General features: G+C 39.9%; 1 protein-coding gene across 1 annotated transcript; it reads left to right on the forward strand.

Annotated features, from left to right (window-relative positions):
• Positions 1–8,022: 8,022 nt before the first annotated feature.
• On the forward strand, positions 8,023–16,549 carry Fgf13 (fibroblast growth factor 13). Its single transcript, XM_032890445.1, has 3 exons — positions 8,023–8,553; positions 10,357–10,470; positions 16,386–16,549. Exons 1-3 carry the CDS (start codon positions 8,370–8,372, stop codon positions 16,532–16,534), a joined length of 447 nt encoding a protein of 148 aa, XP_032746336.1. The 5' UTR covers positions 8,023–8,369; the 3' UTR covers positions 16,535–16,549.
• The last annotated feature ends 3,757 nt before the right edge of the window (positions 16,550–20,306 follow it).

The raw sequence follows: 20,306 nt of genomic DNA on the forward strand, positions 1-20,306 counted from the left end.
CACAATGGCTTTACAAGTAGGAAAATAGAAACCTCACAAATGTACAGTTGAATGTCCATATAACAAATCAATTTCTCACAATCTTTACCATGCTTCCTGACCATAATCGTAATCAACATTTCAGAGAAGGACACTACTAGAGAAGGTTACAATACAAGCTCAGCTTTCTATCAGGTGCTTCAAGTATGAAAACATAAAAACCCAAAGTTTCCAATGGTCTCTCAACTGAGAAGAAGACATATGACCTGGAAAACAGAACCTGGTCAGTTTGGATTCACAAGTAAAATTACGTAACTTCTTAGCTTTCTCTAACATCCTCTGTCATGAGCTGTGTTTTCTGAAGTTAAACACATTTCCTGCCCTCTTAGCCAGTCTTCAGTCTGCATTTTTTGGGCAGGGTCTCGCCCGTTCTCCCCCCCCGCCCCTCCCTGCCTCCAACACACTGGACATTGAGTACTGTTGTAATACTTGTGCTTCTTATGATTACATCTTTATTACTTCTGAAATTCAACTTGCCGTTCACTGGTTGCCAGAAACAAATCATGGAAGAGTCAGTGAAGAGTACAAGGGATCTGAATTCAGAATACATGAATTCAAATTCTGGCTTCATCACTTTCGAGCTGACCAAACTAGTTATTCTCTCTTTGCTTTAATTACTTCATCTGGAATATGGGATAACTAAACCCTTAAGTTAGTTGTACCCATTATATGAATAAATAAAGTACTCAGACTAGTAACTGGGATGAATACTCATAGGTTATAGATATTAGTATCTTTGCATCCCTTGGTTACTCAGCAATGTAAATCTTGAATAAATAAATGAAAGTTTGAACATGCAATTCAGGTCAAAACTTTGACCCTTTCATGCCTCTATTTGCTTCTCTAAACTGAAATCCAAGGTGAGCATTCAAGTCTCTGTTTAAAACTGCCTGAGTCCTCAGCAGTTCCAAGATAACTAGCTAAATAAATTCAATCAGTTGATTGTACTTTTTACTGTTTGTCAGAAGGAGAAAGTGAGAGCAAATTAGTAAAAATGGATATTGGAGAAACCCCTATTTGCAAACGGATAGTGATGGGCTTCCTACCATGGAAGTACATAGTCTGTGTGTAATATTTTTCTCTCTTTTGGCTGAACTCAAGCTTCCTGTAGCTGAAAGCAGATGGCACAAAAAGCTTACACTGTGGAAAGCCAGTTTTCCCTGTATGAAAAGAACTGAGAGAATTGGGAGTACTTTAACTTCTTGTCTCTGCTAAGTGGTAATGGAGATAAAGGATGGGTAATTTCCTTTGGGTCTCATAGAATTCAAAAGTCTTAGATTACCAAAGACAGACTCCTCCTTAGTGTCAAACTATTTCCTGGGTTGGGAATCCACAGGATGACATTAAGCAGTGGTTTATAATAACTGTATTTTTATGAGAAAGTTAGTTATGTTTTATTTATATATCACTCTAAGAGGTTATTGTAAAAAGTATTATGCACTATGGTTAGAGTCTGCCTGTCTTGTTTTCATTTTTATTTATTTAATAATTCACTTTTATCAAACAAAGGAAGAAACACAATTCAATTTAGAACATGGTATATTTTATCTTTTCCACTTACCCAAGCCAAGATAGAGCCATATTCAGCCACTACTTCAGCAACCCAAATTCCAGACCCAGTGCCAAGGAGGAAAGCCTTGTACACATATATCTTATTGGCTGAGAAGTCCCAGTTTAAATACTGGCACTGCCACTTGGGTACTTGCCAGGGAACCATTGATACAACACTTAGTCTCGCTAGACTTCACTTTCTTCACCAATAAAATTGAAATCATGATAATACCAACACTATATGTTGTTTTTTTTTCAAAGAACCCTGCTTGTCTATTTATACCCAGGATATCTACTGGATTCTAGCATATTTAAGACTCTAGATAAACAGTTCTAAAGCAGAATAGAGTGTGTAATATGCACGTAGGGCATCTACACTTTTCTTATTGGTCAATTTTCCTACAGCTTTTCATTTGTATAAACAACCATATTGGGCCAGAAATGAATCCAGCATTTGAATATTTTGCTATTTGTTATATATATTTCTAATTCATGAAACATCCAAGTTTCAGCGGGCAGAAACTTCTTTATGTTCTTTAAAACCTATCAGTTTAGGTAGCGGCAACTCTTCCCTTTACCATCTTCCAATTGTTGAATGGAGTCTTGAGGCAAACTCACTTTTGAGAATCTGATGGCTGTTGTTGACTTTGGGTGTTCTGACACTACTGAAGCAACCTTGGGCTATAAACACATTGTATCTAAAAAGTGCTTTCCACAGGTTGGACAAGACCAAATTTTTAAAAAATGAGTGTGACTGCCTTCACACATACATTTTAAGGGAAAAGGTGCTCACTACTCCAAGTCTTATAAAGTTTTCTCAATAACAGCATTGCTAGTCTGTTCCCCTTCTCAGATCATTTAATTCCTAGCTGCAGACCAAAGGTATATGAACAGTGTGGTGAATAGCATCCTGAGGGAAACCAACCCATACACCCACCTCATAAAACCTTCCATAGACAGAAAATGAGTCATCAATTATACTATTTGACAATCCTTGCTGAAAACAGTGCTGACCTCCTACAAAATGTAAATCTACGCAGACTGACACTTAAGCCCATTCCCTTATGGTATCTACTGATAATCAAGGAGGAAACTTGATTCTATACCAGCAATCCGCCATTTCCCTTCAGAGTCTCTTGATTAAATGGCAGAGTAGGTAACTAGAAGCCTTGAACTCAGCTTTGCAGCTGCCATGGCTAATTGAATGGTAAAGTGCTGGATTCATAGCCGTGATTAATACCATCAGGGTTTTTATGGTGTTAATGTTCGTAAATTATGACTGAACAATGAAAGTTTTATGCAGGTTATAGGATTTTTCTTCTTAAAGGATCAGAATTAATCAGTGTTTTCTCAATTGATTTTAAATATAAATCAGAGGTGGCTTGAGTAAATTATATGGCTTAAGTATTAAGAGAATGATCTCAGAGAAAGGACATAATGAAAACCAAGCCACCTTAGTGTGGTTCTGAGGGTCCCATGGCTTTTCATTCTGAATGCAAATTAAGACAGCCAATTGATTTCTGTAAAAATTAGTTCCGGAGCCTTTTGTTCCTGAAGTAGAAGTCCTCTGAGTGATCTAACTAGGAGAGATTCCTAGTTTATTAGGCAGTAACAAATGTATCAGGCCATGCTATAGAATACAATTGTCATTCTTTTTGTCCCTGGATTTTCAGGATGACATTGACAAAGTCTCCTTAAATTGCATTTTTCTTCCTGCTTGAAGTTAAGTGGTAAGAACCTATTATAATGGCTTTTCTCTAAGCCCCTCATTTGTATTTCTATCCCGTTGGTTTTGGGGGAAGCTCTTGGACATAATTAGAGACAACATAGAATGTGCTACTTGCTGTTCTATCTTCTAACCATCCCCATGTCTTATTCAGTGAGTGAAAAAGTCCCAGTGTTGCTTGACCCTGATACACTTGAATCTAACCCCCTTCCCACTCTTAGAGCTCATTATTAGTTCTTAACTGTAATTGGCTATGGAGAGGTTTTGATGAACTGTTAGGAGAGAAATAGCAGCAGGGGAAGAGAGGAAGCGAGGAAGAGAGGGAGAGAGGGGAAGAGGGAGAGGAGGACAGAGAGGGAGAACATAAGAAGGAACTGGCAAGTGGCTGTGATAATGTTTAACTTTATGAAGGAAGGGTGTTTAAAATATTTCATTTTCAGAGCTGCAGAAAGACAGCCAATTGCTTCATGCTCAAAAGGTTCTGAGACTGTTACTGACTAGGCTGTCTCAACTCTCTTCTTCTGCTCATCACAGTCACATCTGTTTGGATTTCTGTCTTTTTCCTGGGGAGGCCTCTGGAGAGCAGGTCCCCTCAGCTTCTCACAGCTCATCTGAGGCCTGCCAAAAACACTGACAGAGAACGATCAGCATTCTATGCTCTGATAACTCCCATTAATCTTGGAAAACAGTGCTACAAACTGGCTTCAAAATGAACTCACAAAGAGGGGGGATTGAAGGACTTAAGCATTTCTCTTTGGGATTCCAGGGATACTTTATATTTTGATGAGGTAGGAGGGGACAAACAGCACAGACTAGAAGATAAGGAGGAGCAGGGGTGTTCACAAAATGAAGCTAAGACACTCAGACCTAAAAAGCTTTTTAAGGAGCAGCTCATCCAGGCATTTTCAAACATTCTTTTTTTAGTAGTTAAATTTTTATGTTTATTTTTTAAAGAAATCACACAATGAGCTGCGGTACACAGAATAAATAGATGGAAGAAGTGCCATGTTTAAAACATTGTCCAGAGAGCTTACTTTTTGGGCTACCCGCTTTAAGGGAGCCAGGTATCCAGCTTGGAAGTGACTAACATTGTTCAAGATATTCCTAACAACAAGAAGAATACCATACCCACCAATCTCATATGTAGGGGATACAAAAAAACAAAACATGTCTCCTGACTAGTAGGGTGTCAGGATAGAGTTATTTAGGAATGGAAATAGAGAAAACTGCTAAGAAAGTTTATGTTTGGGGAATATGTTCAAGGCATGAGCTTGGTGGATACAATAGGGAACAGGAAGTATGTGGAAAACAAGGGAAAATAGACCCACACAACCTAGAAGAGTTCAAATTATGAAACTGGAGGGTACCCAAAAATCCTGTAGCAGAACTGCTGCTGATAAAGCAAGCCAAGGGAAAGGGTGTTTTGGAAGCAGGTGTCAAAAGAGAGTTCTTATTCTTCCTCCCACTCAAATGCCATTCTACTGGTCTGAGATGGCAGTGGAGAGGAAATAAAAGACAAATAGATTTTTCTAGGACAGGCTGCAATTCTGTCTTTCATTTTGCCCTCCTGACATACATAGAACTTGGGTATGATTCCTCTTTGAGGATTTGAAACTGGTATCCATGCTCTTCTTTGAGATACTAAGCACCTGGAAAATAGAAATGGATGGTAGGAAACCAGAAAAAGCATGCTTTATTTATAGTTAAGCCAATTGGACAATATGACTTAGAGGGACCCATTTGCTCCATGTACATACCCATGCATATCTGGGCATGCATGTGTGCCTGTGTGTGTTTGAGTGTGTATTAGTGTGTATCTATCTACATGTCTGTCATATGGTGAGGAGGGTGCTCACAGAGGCCAGAAGACTGTGTTGGACCTCAGTGAGCAGCCTGACATGAGTACCTAGTACAAACAGCAAATGCTATTATGCACTGAGCCATGTCTCAACCCCTGCATATGTCTTTCTTTATGTTTTGGATTGAACTGATTGTAAGTCACAGACATCTTAGTGGAGGAGAGAGAAGAATGCATGTGGTCTACAGACAGACAGAATACAGAAAGTTAGGGACATCCCAATCTAGTCTCATCAACAACACATCAGATATTTTCCCATGGAAATAAGAATGAGGTGGAGAATATGAAGAAATAGAAGTAATTCTTGGATGGTGACAAGGAATGTGTCTTACTTATTCTATTATCCCCCCCCCATTTGGGAATTAGCAAGATTAATGGGGGAAGGTTGTTCAATGTGTAAATAACAGGTGGGAGGAAGAAGTTCTGGGTTGCTATTGCCCAGGAGGATGACTATACAGAATAATGGACTGTATATTTACAAAAAGTTACAACAAACTTGCATATTTCGTGATAAATAGTATTTGACTAGTTGTTTTTATTGTAAGGCATTACGCAATGTATATTTGTTTTAAGAGACTGTGGTACTTCCGTAGTAAGTTTATTTTTTATATTTTATGCAATAGCTAAAAATAAAGTTTATAAAATAACTAAGAAGAAAAGAGTTAGAGCAGGAGAAAGGTATTTGCTAATACCTGTGGACTCAAGTTGTCAGCTTTGGCCTGGTGGACCCATGCACACATGTCATAGAGTTCAATTCACAGTCAAAAACCAAAATAGTTGATGGTAGATAAGGACTAGAAGGGAAGCAGATGATGCTTGCATACTTGTGTTTTACAATGATAACTGCCCCTCTTGGCTATATATGAGGAAGTCTTCTTTCATGAGTCTGTTTACTGACACTATCTAACCCAGAGAAGCCAGTAAATCCACAGGCACCCTAAAAATATTCCGGGGATATTTAAGCAAATAGTAAATAGTTTTCCCAGAGAAATGAATGAAAAAGAATGTAGGAAAGTCCTTTTCATTCCCTTGTAATATTTCCTAATTCTTTGCCAAGGCTATCCCTTTGTCCTTGTTTAGCCTTTTCATATACTGGATCAGGAATTCCAAAAGAGATGTGAATTGAAGAACAGGGTCCCTTGAATAAAGTACCAGAGTGAACTCATCCTAAATATCTGGCCCTGGTCATGGTTTCTTCTGATCTAGCTTGATGAAATTACTTCCCTTCCTATTCATGGAATTTAACCAATTGCTCTTTCTGAGTGGAGACACCTCTTCCATTACCAACCACTCACTCATCAATTATTTTCAATGGATTTTGACTGATGTAGACTATATGACAAGGAAATGGGATGACAGTAAACGAGAGGAGTTCCAACTGTGGGAGTTCCAAGTTGCTGAGGACTTCCAACCACAGTGGGAGCAAACCAGGGGTCTTTGCTCCATTATAGCAGATGTGGTCTTTGCTTTCTTGGACGGTTTGGGATACGTTATTCACTGGTTTTTGCATCTTAATTATTCTCAAAAGATCTGGGAAGGAGGAGGAGTCCAGTACAAAAGGGTAGAGTCCTATTAGAGATTTCTATTCAGCCTCAGAGATTAAACAAAACAGCAAAATAATCGCGTCTAATGGTACAGAGGTGGATGGACACTTAATGCATTTACAAGGACTGAGGAAGGAACTGGTCAGTACAAATAAGCCAGCAAAAGACCAAGTTGATTCCAGAATTAGTGGGTATATAGATGAACCTGCTTGGTTTTGAGGAAGAGGTAAAAGAAGGAAGCAGGAAATGGAAGATCTATGCTTTTTTTCCCCAGTGTTTCCTGTGATACTTGTGATACCCAGGCTCCCTGAGTGCCTCCCAAATGGCCAGATGAGGGGGCGACGAGGGAAAAATAAACGGGATTTGGCCTGCACACTTTGGCAAGAAATGAAAAGTCAGCAGAAACCACTGGGTGGCAGCGTGGTGTGCTGGAGCAGCTCTGCAGTGCCTGCTGCTGCCGCTATAGTGGGGGCTGAGCCCGTCTGTGTGCCCTGGCCTCCTCTCCTGAAGGGCTACAAGTGTCGACATGCAAAACATCTCCGCAGGTCTCTGGTGGGATGTGGGCTATTGCTGAGCCATGTGCAGGAGTCTGGGCAACTTCCTGGGGCTCTGGCTAGGAGTAACTCCGAGTTCTGTACTCAAGGCACACCCTCGCCCCTCTCCTCCCAGCCCCAAAGCTCAGCAAATCTCAGCTCCTGCAAGGCAACTATCTCACCCTAGTTCCTCCTCCATCACCTTTTCTCCTCAAGCCTCTTTTAGGGAAAGGGAAAGAGGGCTTTGGGCGACGGGGCAGTGTCTTGATCTCCTACAGGTGTTCGTGGGAGCGGGGACTCTGCACCCGGGGGGTGGGGCGGCCGGGGGCGGCAGGCGGGCGGCAGCCAGTAGCTGGGTTCCGGGAGGGAGGGAGGGGCCGCCGAGGCAAGGAGGGGGCCTCCGCCAGGCTGTCGCGCTCTTCTGGAGGGTGCCTGCAGCGACTGAATTCTTGTGCTGCGACGGTGCCGCGCCCAGAGCAGCAGCCACAGCGACGATGCCAGGCCATTACCTGTTTGATCCCTGCGGGAAAGCTGGCACCGGCCAACTTTTGCCGATCTTCAGGCCGCGAAGTTGCAAGGACTAGTGGAAGCGCCGGAGGGGCCAGGGCGAGGGCGCGCTCCCCCGTGCGCTGCCTCCTCCCTCCTCGCGCCCGCCGCCCGCGCCCGCAGCCTCTCTCCCGCCGCGCGCTCTCCCTCCGCCGCCTCCCTCCTCCGGCCCCTCCACGCGCCACAGGGCAGGGTGCCGCAAACTCCGGCAAACCCCTCGGACTTGCACCCGTGTCCTCGGGGCTCAGGGGCCAACGCACGCAGTCAAGCGCAGCTCTCTGCCTGCTGCCAGTCTCGCCTGCGATCCCGGCCCGGGGCTGTGGCGTCGGTTCGGACCAAAGCAGCCAGAACCCGCGCGGGAGCCGGAGCACCCTCGGAGGAGCTCAGAAGGCATGCTGAGCCCCCTCCTCGACTGAAGCCGGAGTGCCCAGAAGCCCCGGCCAAGCAAGCGCAGGCTAAGGAGACCCAGGCGGCGAAGGCGCGAGCCGGTGGCAGCGCAGCAGCGGAGGAGCAAGAGGAGGCGAAGGCAGAGAGGGGACCCCGAAGAAGTGGTGGTGGTGGGCGTCGTGGCCATGGCGGCGGCTATCGCCAGCTCGCTCATCCGGCAAAAGAGACAAGCCCGCGAGCGCGAGAAATCCAATGCCTGCAAGTGTGTCAGCAGCCCCAGCAAAGGCAAGACCAGCTGCGACAAAAACAAGTTAAACGTCTTTTCCCGGGTCAAACTCTTTGGTTCCAAGAAGGCGCAGAAGGGAGACCAGGTCGGAAAGGGCTTTTGCCTTTATCTTTTCCCCTCTCTTTGCGACTGTGAAAGGGTTGGGGCGGCATGGAAGCGTGGTGAGTTTGGATGTGCTTGTGCAGATGACCCCCTAGCCGAATGCGTGCGTGGAGCGATTGCTTTTTTCTCCGTAACAGTTAAACAGGCTTGCTGCATTGCAACTGCCCTGGGACAGGCACAGAGCCCAGGAGCATAGCTCCCCTGGAGGTGCATCTTCCGCTTCAGACATGTCTCATGCATGTATTTGTGTGCATGCCCCTGGGCTAAGGGAAGGCGTAACCTAGACAGGCTGTCCGGTGCTTTGGAGATCTCCAGAGAGGAGCAGGGCTGACTTCATTGCCCACCCCTCCTGGAAAACCCGGGGAACCCCTATCTTGCTTTCATCACTGCCAGCCAGACCCTTCCCCTCCTGGTTCCACTCCCAAGGGCTTTCCACTCTTTAGGCATTCGGTTTCTTTTCAGGACAGACGTGACTTGTGGGGCAGCTTTGAAACGTTTGCTGGAGGGGGGAGGTGGTAATAATTCTAGAACCTTGCGTCAAAGATCTTAGTGATCTGGTCAGACTAGTAAAACGAATAATTTGACATTAAATATAAGACAAAAGACAGGACTTAAATCATCTTCAGGTTGTGGGTCCTTTTGGACCATTTCAGTGCTAAGATTGGCAAGACATTCCCATGACAGAAGAAGAAATTCCAAGAGCCTTAGGTGTCAGGTTGCGTCAAGGTAGACCTTGGGGGCGGGGAGGAGGGGAACATGCAGTTTATTTATTGTTCTTAACCATATAAACCGTTCGCACCATTTTCTTGCCTTTTATTTGAAAAGTATTACAGCAAACCAGACTTACTCATCCATCAATTATTTCTGTGTATTCTACACACCCTGGAATTTCCAAAAGCAGGCATACATCTTCAGTTTGCACAAAGTTTGTAATGCATAAGCTGTGAATTATATTTGTTTAAAAAAGCGGTAATAACGTGTGATAATGTGACACCAATACATATTATTTTAATGCAGGTGTCTGTATTCAATAAAAGCAAATAAATTAAATGCTTGATTAATCTATAGTGATTCATAATTGAAGATCATTTTAATCAAGAACCCATGTTTTAAGTAATCACGTATTTGATATTAAATTTGAAAATAAGTATGATTTTATTTTCCTTCCTCCTCATTAGCAGAAACTGTTCTTTTCGCATTCATTTTCCATGAGAAAAAAAAATCTGACAGGGATGGAGATGGCTAGTTTTTCTACCCACATCTCATCGTCTTAGATGGAAGCCTCAGTTTTGTGGATAGAGGTCCTTTGATGGTATTCCAGGTTAAATACATAGCCTTCTACAGTTTGTGCTGATTCTTAAGGGAATGGTTGCTGGTGGGTTTGGCACCTGGCTGGCAAGCTACTGGACATTATTTTTCTATTTATTTGCCTTCCACATGAAAAGTAACACGTTCAGAGGCAGACATCACTTCGCCAACTTATTCAGGATGTTTAATGAGGTGGAGTGCTACTAGGTACCAAAGGGCCAGCTATCACAGATAGTAGACTTTGTCCAAAGCTTTAGTGTATTACTAATGTTTGAAATCAAATGTTTTTTTTTCAGATATTCTAAGGTTTATGTCTCAAACTTCTCACTTCTTTGCTTGTTTTCTTTCTTTCAGAGGAGTCTTTCAAAATATAGTTTGATTTCCCCCCCACTAAAACTTGTATGTTAAAGTAGAATTTTGAGCCCTGCGTCTCTCCCACTACAGTTCTCAATTGACTCAAACCCTTGTTCTCTTGGCAGAGCCTCAGCTTAAGGGGATAGTTACCAAACTCTACAGCCGACAAGGCTACCACTTGCAACTGCAGGCAGATGGAACCATTGATGGCACCAAAGACGAGGACAGCACTTACAGTAAGTGACTGCTAAGCCAAAATACTGTGTACCAAGCATATTGTTGACATTGGGCTCTTTCTATTTATTTTTTAATTCAAACAAACTTTTGATCATATGTCAATACAAACTGTGATCATGTGACATAACCCTGTTTGCATAGGCTCACCTACAGGAAGTTGAACATGGAAACATCTAAAATACAAAGTAGAGCAAATAATGTTGACACTATCTGAAGGATGATCCAAATGTCATCTCCATGGTAATCTAGATAGATTTATGGCTGTCCTTTGGATTTTATTACTTTTTCCCCCAGAAAATTTCTCACCCACACAGCGATCCTGAAATAGCCTGCTATCTCCACTGTTTACAACGAGCCTCGTCCCAAGAGGCACGAATGGTTTCCTACCATGATAATTCATTGTTCTAGAAACTTTGCCCCGCTATACCAGTGTCAGTAGACTAATGGAGGTAATTTTTACACTACAAGAGTTACTTACATGGCTCTGCAAAGGTTTCTTTAAACTAGGCGGGCCACTGGTGAATAAGAATACATCAAGATGGAGTTTTGTTGTAATTACTGGCTGTTGATGATCAGAAGGTGTGGTTATATAACCGTTGTCTAAATATTTAGAGTGTTCAAAAATGCAAATAGGGCCCCCTTTCCTTCAATATTAATAATTGTTTCTTACAATTTACAGATATCTGCAGACTTACTCATTGGTTTCTGAGGACTAAAATTCTTGGTTCTCATAATTCAATCTCTGTTTTCAAAATTTGGATTCATTTCCCTCAGATTTGTTAGTTCCTAGAAATATTCCCATTGTTGGCTGAGAAAACAGCCGAGGAAAGTAGGTCTGGCTGCTAAGGAATTCTCTGTAGTTTATTCTTTGGGAGCTGCATAACTGTAGGCAGGAAAGCCTTAGATAAGTGCTCCAGTATTAAGGATTAAAGAATGTTACACCTTTAAAAATGTTTCCTGGGCTGAGGGTTGAAATAGTACCTCAAGAGAAAGTTACCTTCAGTTACCCTTGAAGAAGCATCTCTTGGTTCATCTCAGGCTGAAGGCCCAGTATATTAAATGGCTGGCTCTTCAGTGTTTTGCCAAATGCTGTGTTGCCCTGATGATATTAAAGTTTTATAATGAATCCTAGTTACTCTTTCATGCATACTACCCTATTTGAAAGAACTGCCCAAACGAAGCTGAGTACTTCACCGGAATCAAGTAAAATATATCACTATACAGTGATCTACAATAAAATGTTTCACCAAGCTATGGACACAAAGATGCTAGGGGAAGGAATAAGGGATGGATGCTACTCTCTATTTTATAGTATCTCAAGAAAGTGAGTATGGTTAAAGGGAAGTTTGAGATTAGCTACCAATCTAGTTGTTTCTCTATACTTTAATGTCCAGGTTTGCATAGAGAACAAATATTTGGTTCTAATATTTTCTCAAAATGAACAGTTTCGTTTTAAATAAATGATTCAGTGCGTCGTCTCCTAATAAGAGTGATAAACTCATAAAGATCATACCATATGTATTCATTTTAGGAGGTACACATATAACACACACACAGAAGTGCACTGCACACAGCTCCATTTCTTAATATGTATTTTTATATTTTTAGAAGGTTATGCTTCTTCATTACTATATATCCATACCTTCTTGTGTTGTCTTATAACTTTGTATGGCATGTCATTTCTGAATGCTGAGGACATTCAGAGACCTTTAAAGAACATAGCCAGATAACAAGACTCCATGTCTAGTCTGATTAAAACATAGTGGTAAGTCAATCAAAGGTAAATGTTACTATAACATGCAACATGCAAATGGAAAGCATCACAAAAAAGGAGGCCAGTAGGGCTTGACTTCATTGGATTGAGGTGCAACCAGAACCTAAGGAGATAATTTCACTTCTTCACTGCTACTATGCGACATAACCATCGTAAAACACACATGCTTAATGATTAAACTGATCTATCAACTTTCAAGTGTAACCATTCCAATCTATCTCTCCCCACTAAGCCAAGCATTTCAATATTAAATTTAAGTGATTATTTAAAGGCTGGAACAGTGCAAGTTTTCTTTTTTCAACTGTGAGTCATTTTAAGAGCTTTTCTCAACATGCACTCCCAGTATTATGTTCACCTTTTTTTTTTTTTTTTTTTTTTTTTTTTTTTTTTTTTTTTTTTTTTTTTTTTTTTGGAGCTGGGGACCGAACCCAGGGCCTTGCGCTTCCTAGGCAAGCGCTCTACCACTGAGCTAAATTCCCAACCCCTATGTTCACCCTTTTCTTTTCATCATAGTTTTCTCATTTCGTTCGGTTCCCTTGATTTTATTTCATTTTAACTTTGATGTGGTAAACAAGATCACATGATAAAGCATATAATTTCATGTTTATCTCTTTCTAAATCCATGATTGATACTACACATTTAAGGTTACCTTGTATAGATTTATTATAATAGTAAAGGTCAGTCCAATGATATTTCACCATGGAGAGGTAAAACATCATAAATTATGCATTTTTCCAAAAATGGCAAAGATGATAGACATTTCATCAAAGCTATTTTATTATTTGGTATAATGAATGGACTTAAAAAGATAGATTTCCTATTTTTTCAAACTTGAAATAGTTTTGCCCATTTAGTGTGTGATAATTCTCCAATACACATTAAAATAATAGCTTTATTAATTATCATCTCTTGGCGAAATTGCACCTATCCTGGTTTTAGCTTTAGTACTGTTCAGCAGCACGGTACATAAGGGAGCATAGCTCAGAGGAAGGAATCCCCTTAAGTTAGACATGTTTGTTTTTATATAGTCACAATGGAGAATAATTAAAAAGCAAAATAGAGGCTATTTATGAAAATTCACTTAAATCCACAAAATGAATGAATGAGTGAATGAATGAATGAATGAAAAAGTGTTCAGGCATGGTGGCTCACACCTTTAATTATAGCACTCGGGAGGCAGAGACAAACATATTTCTAAGTTTGAGGCTACTCTGGTCTACAGAGTGAATTCCAGGACAACCAAGGTTACACAGAGAAACCCTGTCTTAAAACAAAGTAAGAATAAACAAACCAAAAAATTTCTAAAAATCTGGCTGAAAGAGTTGAAAAGATTTTAGCTACTTAATGAATGTCATTTAGAAACACAAATGAAATCAGTTATACTTCATATTAAGCAAAGTTTCATCCTGATCAAAATAATATCATTTTGTTAATGTCTAGCTCTATTAACTGTGGATATATTTGTGTGGCAAAAAGTAGCAAACCAGAACAGAACAGAATCAATGCACATGACCCAGTGATGTACTCTAGATGAAGTTGTTGGTTACCATTGAGATCATTCATACAAAACTCTAGTATGTTTCTGGACTTTAAAAAAATACATCTGTCCTGAAATTAGCATTTCATTACGTGTGTCATTGTTTATATTCTGAAGAAATTGAGACTGTTTAGCCTCTGACTAAACTATTCCTGAAATTCAATTATTCGTGCTTCATCTTAAGTCCATAAAAATGTATTACATTTAGAGAAGGCAAAGCAAAGCCGTGAGTGTCCACGCATGCCTATACTCCTAATACTAAGGAAGCTGAGACAGGAGAATTGCTTACACATTCTGGTCAACCTGAGATGCAGAGCAAGACTCAGATCTGCCAGAGAAAGCAAGATTTAAAAGACAGGAAAGAAAGCAAAAGCACAGCGTATTGGAAGTGATTCGGTCCAAGCTTACTTCTGCTGTAGCATTTTGTGTTTTTATCTGGGAAGATTGCCCCTTTGGAAAACCTTATAGCCAACTCAGTTTGTAATTTATCTGGGCTGTCTGTAAGGAAATATTGGACTTCTGTGTATGACCAACTACTTCACAATTTTCTACTCTCTTTAGTTTTGGCACACACATGTTTGTGTGTGTGTGTGTGTGTGTGTGTGTGTGTGTGTGTGTGTGTGTGTCTGTGTGTCTGTGTCTTAGTATCTAGCTTCATAAATACTTAGGATACATAGTGAAAAGTGCATGTCCTCCTACAAGTTCAATGCCACTATTCAAGAATAGGCACTATGGATTGATGTTTTGTGCGTCTCTTCCTCCTTTAACTCTATTGTTTGAACTTTGGGCATTTCATTTCTCATTAAACCGCAGTCTGAGCGCAGTGAAAATCAACACAGCAGTCCAACCCTGATCAATCTCTTCTCCCCTCCTCTATGCTTACCTCTAATGTTAAATGCTATGTTCATACAACTATGAGGGTTCAGAATATTGTTTTATCAGATTCTAGAAATAATTTTGAGTTTCATTTCTTATCTATTTCCATTATCTATTACTATAACCTAATGTATTCTCAGGCAATGTTGGTTTTATAATTGTAGGCTAGTATGCAGTGATATTAACTTTAAACAGACCCATATGGATTTTTTTGTTTAGTTTATGGTAGGTCTCAGAGTTTTGAACTGTTGTGAGATCAAGCATTCCATTATGGGATTTCACAAAAGATGATCATGGTTCTAAATACCATAGAGTTTTGTATCACTACAACGTTTTGAGTACCTGCAGTGGTGTGCTGCATCATCAATAGAACAAGATATGACTCATACATGATGTGGCCTAAAGATAATGTGGTTTAGTCTCTTGTACATTGTGCATTGTCAAATTTTCCTGGCTAGTGTAACCTTTATAATTAGCTCCCTTTACTTCCTGTAACGGAAGGGCACTGCATTTTATATGCTGAGTAATAAATGAAGGAAAAGATGCACTGTAGGCTTCACAGGAGATATTTTGTCTGTTCTTTATTAATATTTTTGCACATACTACCATGTATCCTCTAACAGAATCTATATACTTAAAGAGAAGTAATTCTAGAAACAACACTTATGTATGGGAGCTATACCTTTAACGTCTTGTTCATGAAAGTAACAGACCACGTTATCATCCCTAAGCAACATACCAAACAGGGCAAAATCATCAACATTCGTCTATGACTTCTGAGAGAAAGGTGCACAGGCTATTTCCAAAAGATGTGTGTGGCAAACACTACGTTTTAAAAATGTACTGTTTTATTTTTTTTGTTCTGGTGGAGGCAGAGACAGCTGGTAGGGAGGACACCCACTGGTTGTTCCAGTGAGTGGTGTGGTGGTGAGGAGTGCTGGGGTGTAAGTTTCATGCAACAAGACCTTCAGATTGAAGCAGTGAAGACCATTAGCCTGTTTGCAATGATTTTGCAGGACACATTAGCAATAAATAATACTTTTCTCCCATAGTTTATTTTTATTCCTATACCTATTATCTTTAAAACTAAATGCCAGGAGCCTGCTCAGCTCTTTTGTCCTGAAAATCATCAGTTCTTTATGAAATACTACTCTGGGAATATAGGAATACAAAATAACTTTATCTGCAAGGCCCAGATTTATTTAGAGGTTTTTGCATTGTAAATAATATATATATATATATATATGGTTTAAATGAAAATATTGAAGTAATGTGACTCATAAGAGTGTAGGAATTTCTCAACAGGTAGTTCCATCTAACAGTGCCCATGAACATTTCAGCAACTGCCTAGAGCAGCGGGTTAAGGGCTTACTTTGAGGAGGGCAATGCTATTTTAGTATATACAGTGGTTTCTGACACTTTACCCCACCTCCAAAATGTAAATACTCCCCACCTCCCGTGCTCTAAAGTTCAGGATGTTTTCACCAAAGTCTTCCATTCTCCCTGGAATGTTTGAGAGTATGTTGTTATTGACCCACTTAAGTGAATATAAGCAGTAGTCAAATACATTAGAAAGTAGAACATAACTATATTTGTATGTATCTAGATACATATGTCTAGAGTCATTTATTCTACACTGCTTTTAGGAAGCCAGACACTACTATGGAATACAAGAAAAGCCATGAAATTTGGAACTGTAACATTTCCCCATTCTTTGACATTTCAGCTCTGTTTAACCTCATCCCTGTGGGTCTTCGAGTGGTGGCTATTCAAGGAGTTCAAACCAAGCTGTATTTGGCAATGAACAGCGAGGGATACTTGTACACCTCGGTGAGTCTTTGTGTGCATGTTTTTACAATTTGTGTTTTCATCTGATATGAAAGAAAATGTATGTTCTTTTGATATAGATTCTGGTTTTAATGGAAATATATCAGTTGGACAGGCAAACTATTTTCTGGTGAGAATTATAGCTCTTCTTAATTAATCATGTAAAACTAGCATGGTCAATATAAAATCAATAACATACCTAAAACATTTGACAGACAGCGCCATTGGAATAGTAGGTCCAATTAAACAGTCAGTGTTTGCAGCTGTGGGAAACAAGTTGTTTCTTAACTAAATAATCATATCTCTCCCATTTATTCATGAAGAAATTAATGAGATCCATCTTTAAACCAATTCAAGGACTCAAAATCTAGTTTGAGAAATACCCCCAGTATTCATTACTAAACAGTTCAGTTGATAAATTGCCATCTGTTTCTATTTTAATTTTTTAATTATTTGAATTGTCAAAAATTATGGCTATAGTGTGAGGATTCAGTATTTGCATACAATATATAATGTTCAAATCCAGAAAATAAACATTTCCGTCGTTTTAAGCACATTTAAATTTTTTGATCAATAGTCATATTTCTGTAGTAGAGTGTGATATTTTAGTATATCTGTAAAATATTGCTCAATCAGAATAATTCCATTTCTTTATTATAATTTTGTGTACACAGAGATGGAGGATATTCATTCATATTAGATATATACTGCCAAGGACAGTTTTTTGGTTTTTGTCAAGCACAACTTAACCTCTTGCTGCATACAGATTCTTACTGTTTATTCTAACAACAATGAGGAGACTGATATCTGAAACCTTTTTCAAATACAGCAATACACAATATATTGATAAACAATATAGACTACAGTTTAATCAGTACCATGGGAAAAATGTACTTTTTTAAGCAAATGTTTTACATTTAAATATAATTTTTAAATGACATAGTGCTAGAGTTAGGATTTTGTTATGTTTTGCTTGCGTTTTTGTTGTTGGTGAGACAGGCTTTCTCTGTGTAGCCCTGGCTGTCTTGGAATTCACTCTGTAGAGCAGGCTGGTCTGAAAACTCATAGAAATCTGCCCGCCACTGCATCTCTAGTGCTGGGATCAAAGGTGTGTACTAGATAGAGTTAGCATTTTATTCCTATCAATAAATCTTGTTTCAGGTTAAAAAAGATTATTAATATTGCTATTACCTAGTTTGAATCCCTGCATTTGAAGAAAAGAACAGGATGTAATTATCTTAGTTTAGTTCTACAACCCCCTACCTAGTCAATCAATCAACGTAGAAAACCTTTAAGCTTTCAGAAATGGGAAAAAAAAATCTTGTTTATTGAACTGCCTGCTAGCTTTAAGAAAGAGGTGATTACTGACTATCAAAATCTATTCTTCACACTTCAAATAAAACAATCTGTATTCACTCTTCCTTTAGCTTATTAGCTGAATTTCATTCGACATCAAATATGCAAAAAGACTTGACAGACATAGTAAAATTCAGTTACCTTGGTTTTTTTAAAAAAAAGACTTTAACTGGGCTTACATTTCCAGAGGGTTAGAGTCTATAGGAGAGGAAGGCATGCAGCCCTGAGTAGCATGGCGCTGAGAGCCTCACGCCTCAGTCCACAAGCAAAGAAGTTAAGACACAAAATGGCATGAGTCTTTGAAATGTCAAGCTCAGCTCATTAGTGACATACCCTCCAAAAAGACCACATCCTCCTTATCCTTCCCAAATAGTTCCATCACTGAGAAGCCAAGTATTCAAACATATGAGCCTATAAGGGCCATTTGCATTTAAACTACCACATTCCACCCCCCAGCCCCCATAGGCATATGGGCATATCATAATGTGAATTGCATTTAGTCCAGTATCTGAAGTCCCCGTAGCCTTTCAGACTCAGCACTGTTTAAAAGTGCAAAGTTTTTTTTCCGAGAATCAAGGCAATGTCTTAATGGTAATCCTTTGTAAAATAAAAAAGTTAGCATGTATTTCTAATATATAATGCCATAGAAGCTACATTCCAAAAGGGAAAGAAATCCAACATAGTGAGGACATGCTGAGCCAAAACAAGAGCAAAGCATAATATCAGGGGAAACTCCAAATCCTATAGCTCCACATCTATTGTTGAAGGGTTATACGGCTCTGACCTGCCTCATGCTTCACTGTCTCACTCTCGGGCTGATTCCATTACCTGTGTACAGATAACCCTGGCAGATACCCCATATCTCTAGCATGCCCAGAATCTTGGGAGTCCCCAATATAATCCAGGTTTCACTTTACAAAATTGCTTCTCAGGGCCTTCATGCAGAACCACCATGCCATAAATTGTGTGGCCTCAACAACTCTCTTTAACCATGGAGGAATATTTCACAACCCTTTAACTTGTGTATACTTTATGATTTTAGAGCCAGAATAAAATGGACAGTGCTGCTAAGATTGACTGCCTGCTTGTGATGTGACCTAGCCCCATTGAGTCACATTTGCTGCAGCTTTGTTGCTGTTTTTTTTTTTTTTTTTTTTTGAGGAAGTCTAGATGGGTGGAGTCTTGCCCTGAGTGACAAGGAAGACAATTAACTCTCCTTTATTCCTTTGTGGATCAGGCCTCTCCTTAACCTCTTTATCTCTTTTAGCACAAGCCTTGGCTCCAACAGCAAAATTTCCAATACTGCTTTTTTCTCTTCAAACTGGGAATTTGGTATTTCTTTTTGCCCCACTTGTTTGTATTATAAACTGCATAAAACTTAATAATAATAATGATGATTAATAATGACCATGTGATGGACTCAATGTTTGGCTATCTTGAAATCTCGTCTCCCAAATAAATTACTTTAGAATAATTTTAGAAATCTATTTTAGATTTAGCCTCAAAAAATTCTTAGGACACGGGATGAAAACAACTATAGCTTTTGCCACAATGTCCCAACCTAGTTAGAAGTACTGTTCCCCTTTGAAACCCATTGAGCTAGATGTCCATTGTTTTTGTGACTCTAAGCAATGCTGTCTTCCAACATCCTGTTAGGATGGCCTATTAATCTCTATTTACAGTATTCAATTACTTTTCTAGTTCACAGTCCAAACTCTCCTACTCCTTTAAGAATTAGCATGCTCAGTTCCTTCACAACAGTCCCACTCCCTGTCTCAGTTATTTTTTTGTTTGTTTATTTTTAATTTTATTTTTCTTGGATGTTTTATGTATTTACACTTCAAATGTTATCCCCTTTCCTCCTCTCCCATACCCCTCCCCCTACTCCTATGAGGATTCTCCCACTTCCACCCACCTACTCCAACCTCAATACCCTGGCATTCCTCTACATTGGGGAAACGAGCCTTCACAGGACCAAGGGCTTTTCCTCCTATTGATGCTGGACAATGCCATCCTCTGCTACATGTGCAACTGGAGCCATGGGTCCCTCCATGTGTCCTCTTTGGTTGGTGGTTTAGTCCCTGGGAGCTCTGGAGGGGTCTGGTTGGTTGATATTGTTCTACCTATGGTGTTGCAAACCCCTTCAGCTCCTTCAGTCCTTTCTCTAACTCCTCCATTGTGGGTACCTGTGATCAGTCCAATGGTGAGCTGCAAGCATCCTCATCTGTAACAGTTACTTTTCTATTATTGTAATAAAACACCATGCTATTAAAAAATGGGGTTCAGAGCTAAACAGAGAATTCACAGCTGAGGAATGCCGAATGGCTGAGAAACACCTAAAGAAATGTTCAACATCGTTAGTCATAAGGGAAATGCAAATCAAAACAACCCTGAGATTTCACCTCACACCAGTGAGAATGGCTAAGATCAAAAAGTCAGGTGACAGCAAATGCTGGCGAGGATG

Source organism: Rattus rattus, chromosome X (genome assembly GCF_011064425.1).
Source record: "Rattus rattus isolate New Zealand chromosome X, Rrattus_CSIRO_v1, whole genome shotgun sequence".
Classification (NCBI taxonomy): Eukaryota; Metazoa; Chordata; class Mammalia; order Rodentia; family Muridae; genus Rattus; species Rattus rattus.

Excerpts from the sequence above, each read along its gene's own strand:
- Fgf13 (XM_032890445.1), top strand. The coding sequence starts at position 8,370 with ATGGCGGCGGCTATCGCCAGCTCGCTCATCCGGCAAAAGAGACAAGCC. Across the intron at positions 8,554-10,356 it reads GAAGGCGCAGAAGGGAGACC|CAGAGCCTCAGCTTAAGGGG; the intron begins AGGTCGGAAAGG and ends TTGTTCTCTTGG. Across the intron at positions 10,471-16,385 it reads AGACGAGGACAGCACTTACA|CTCTGTTTAACCTCATCCCT; the intron begins GTAAGTGACTGC and ends TTGACATTTCAG.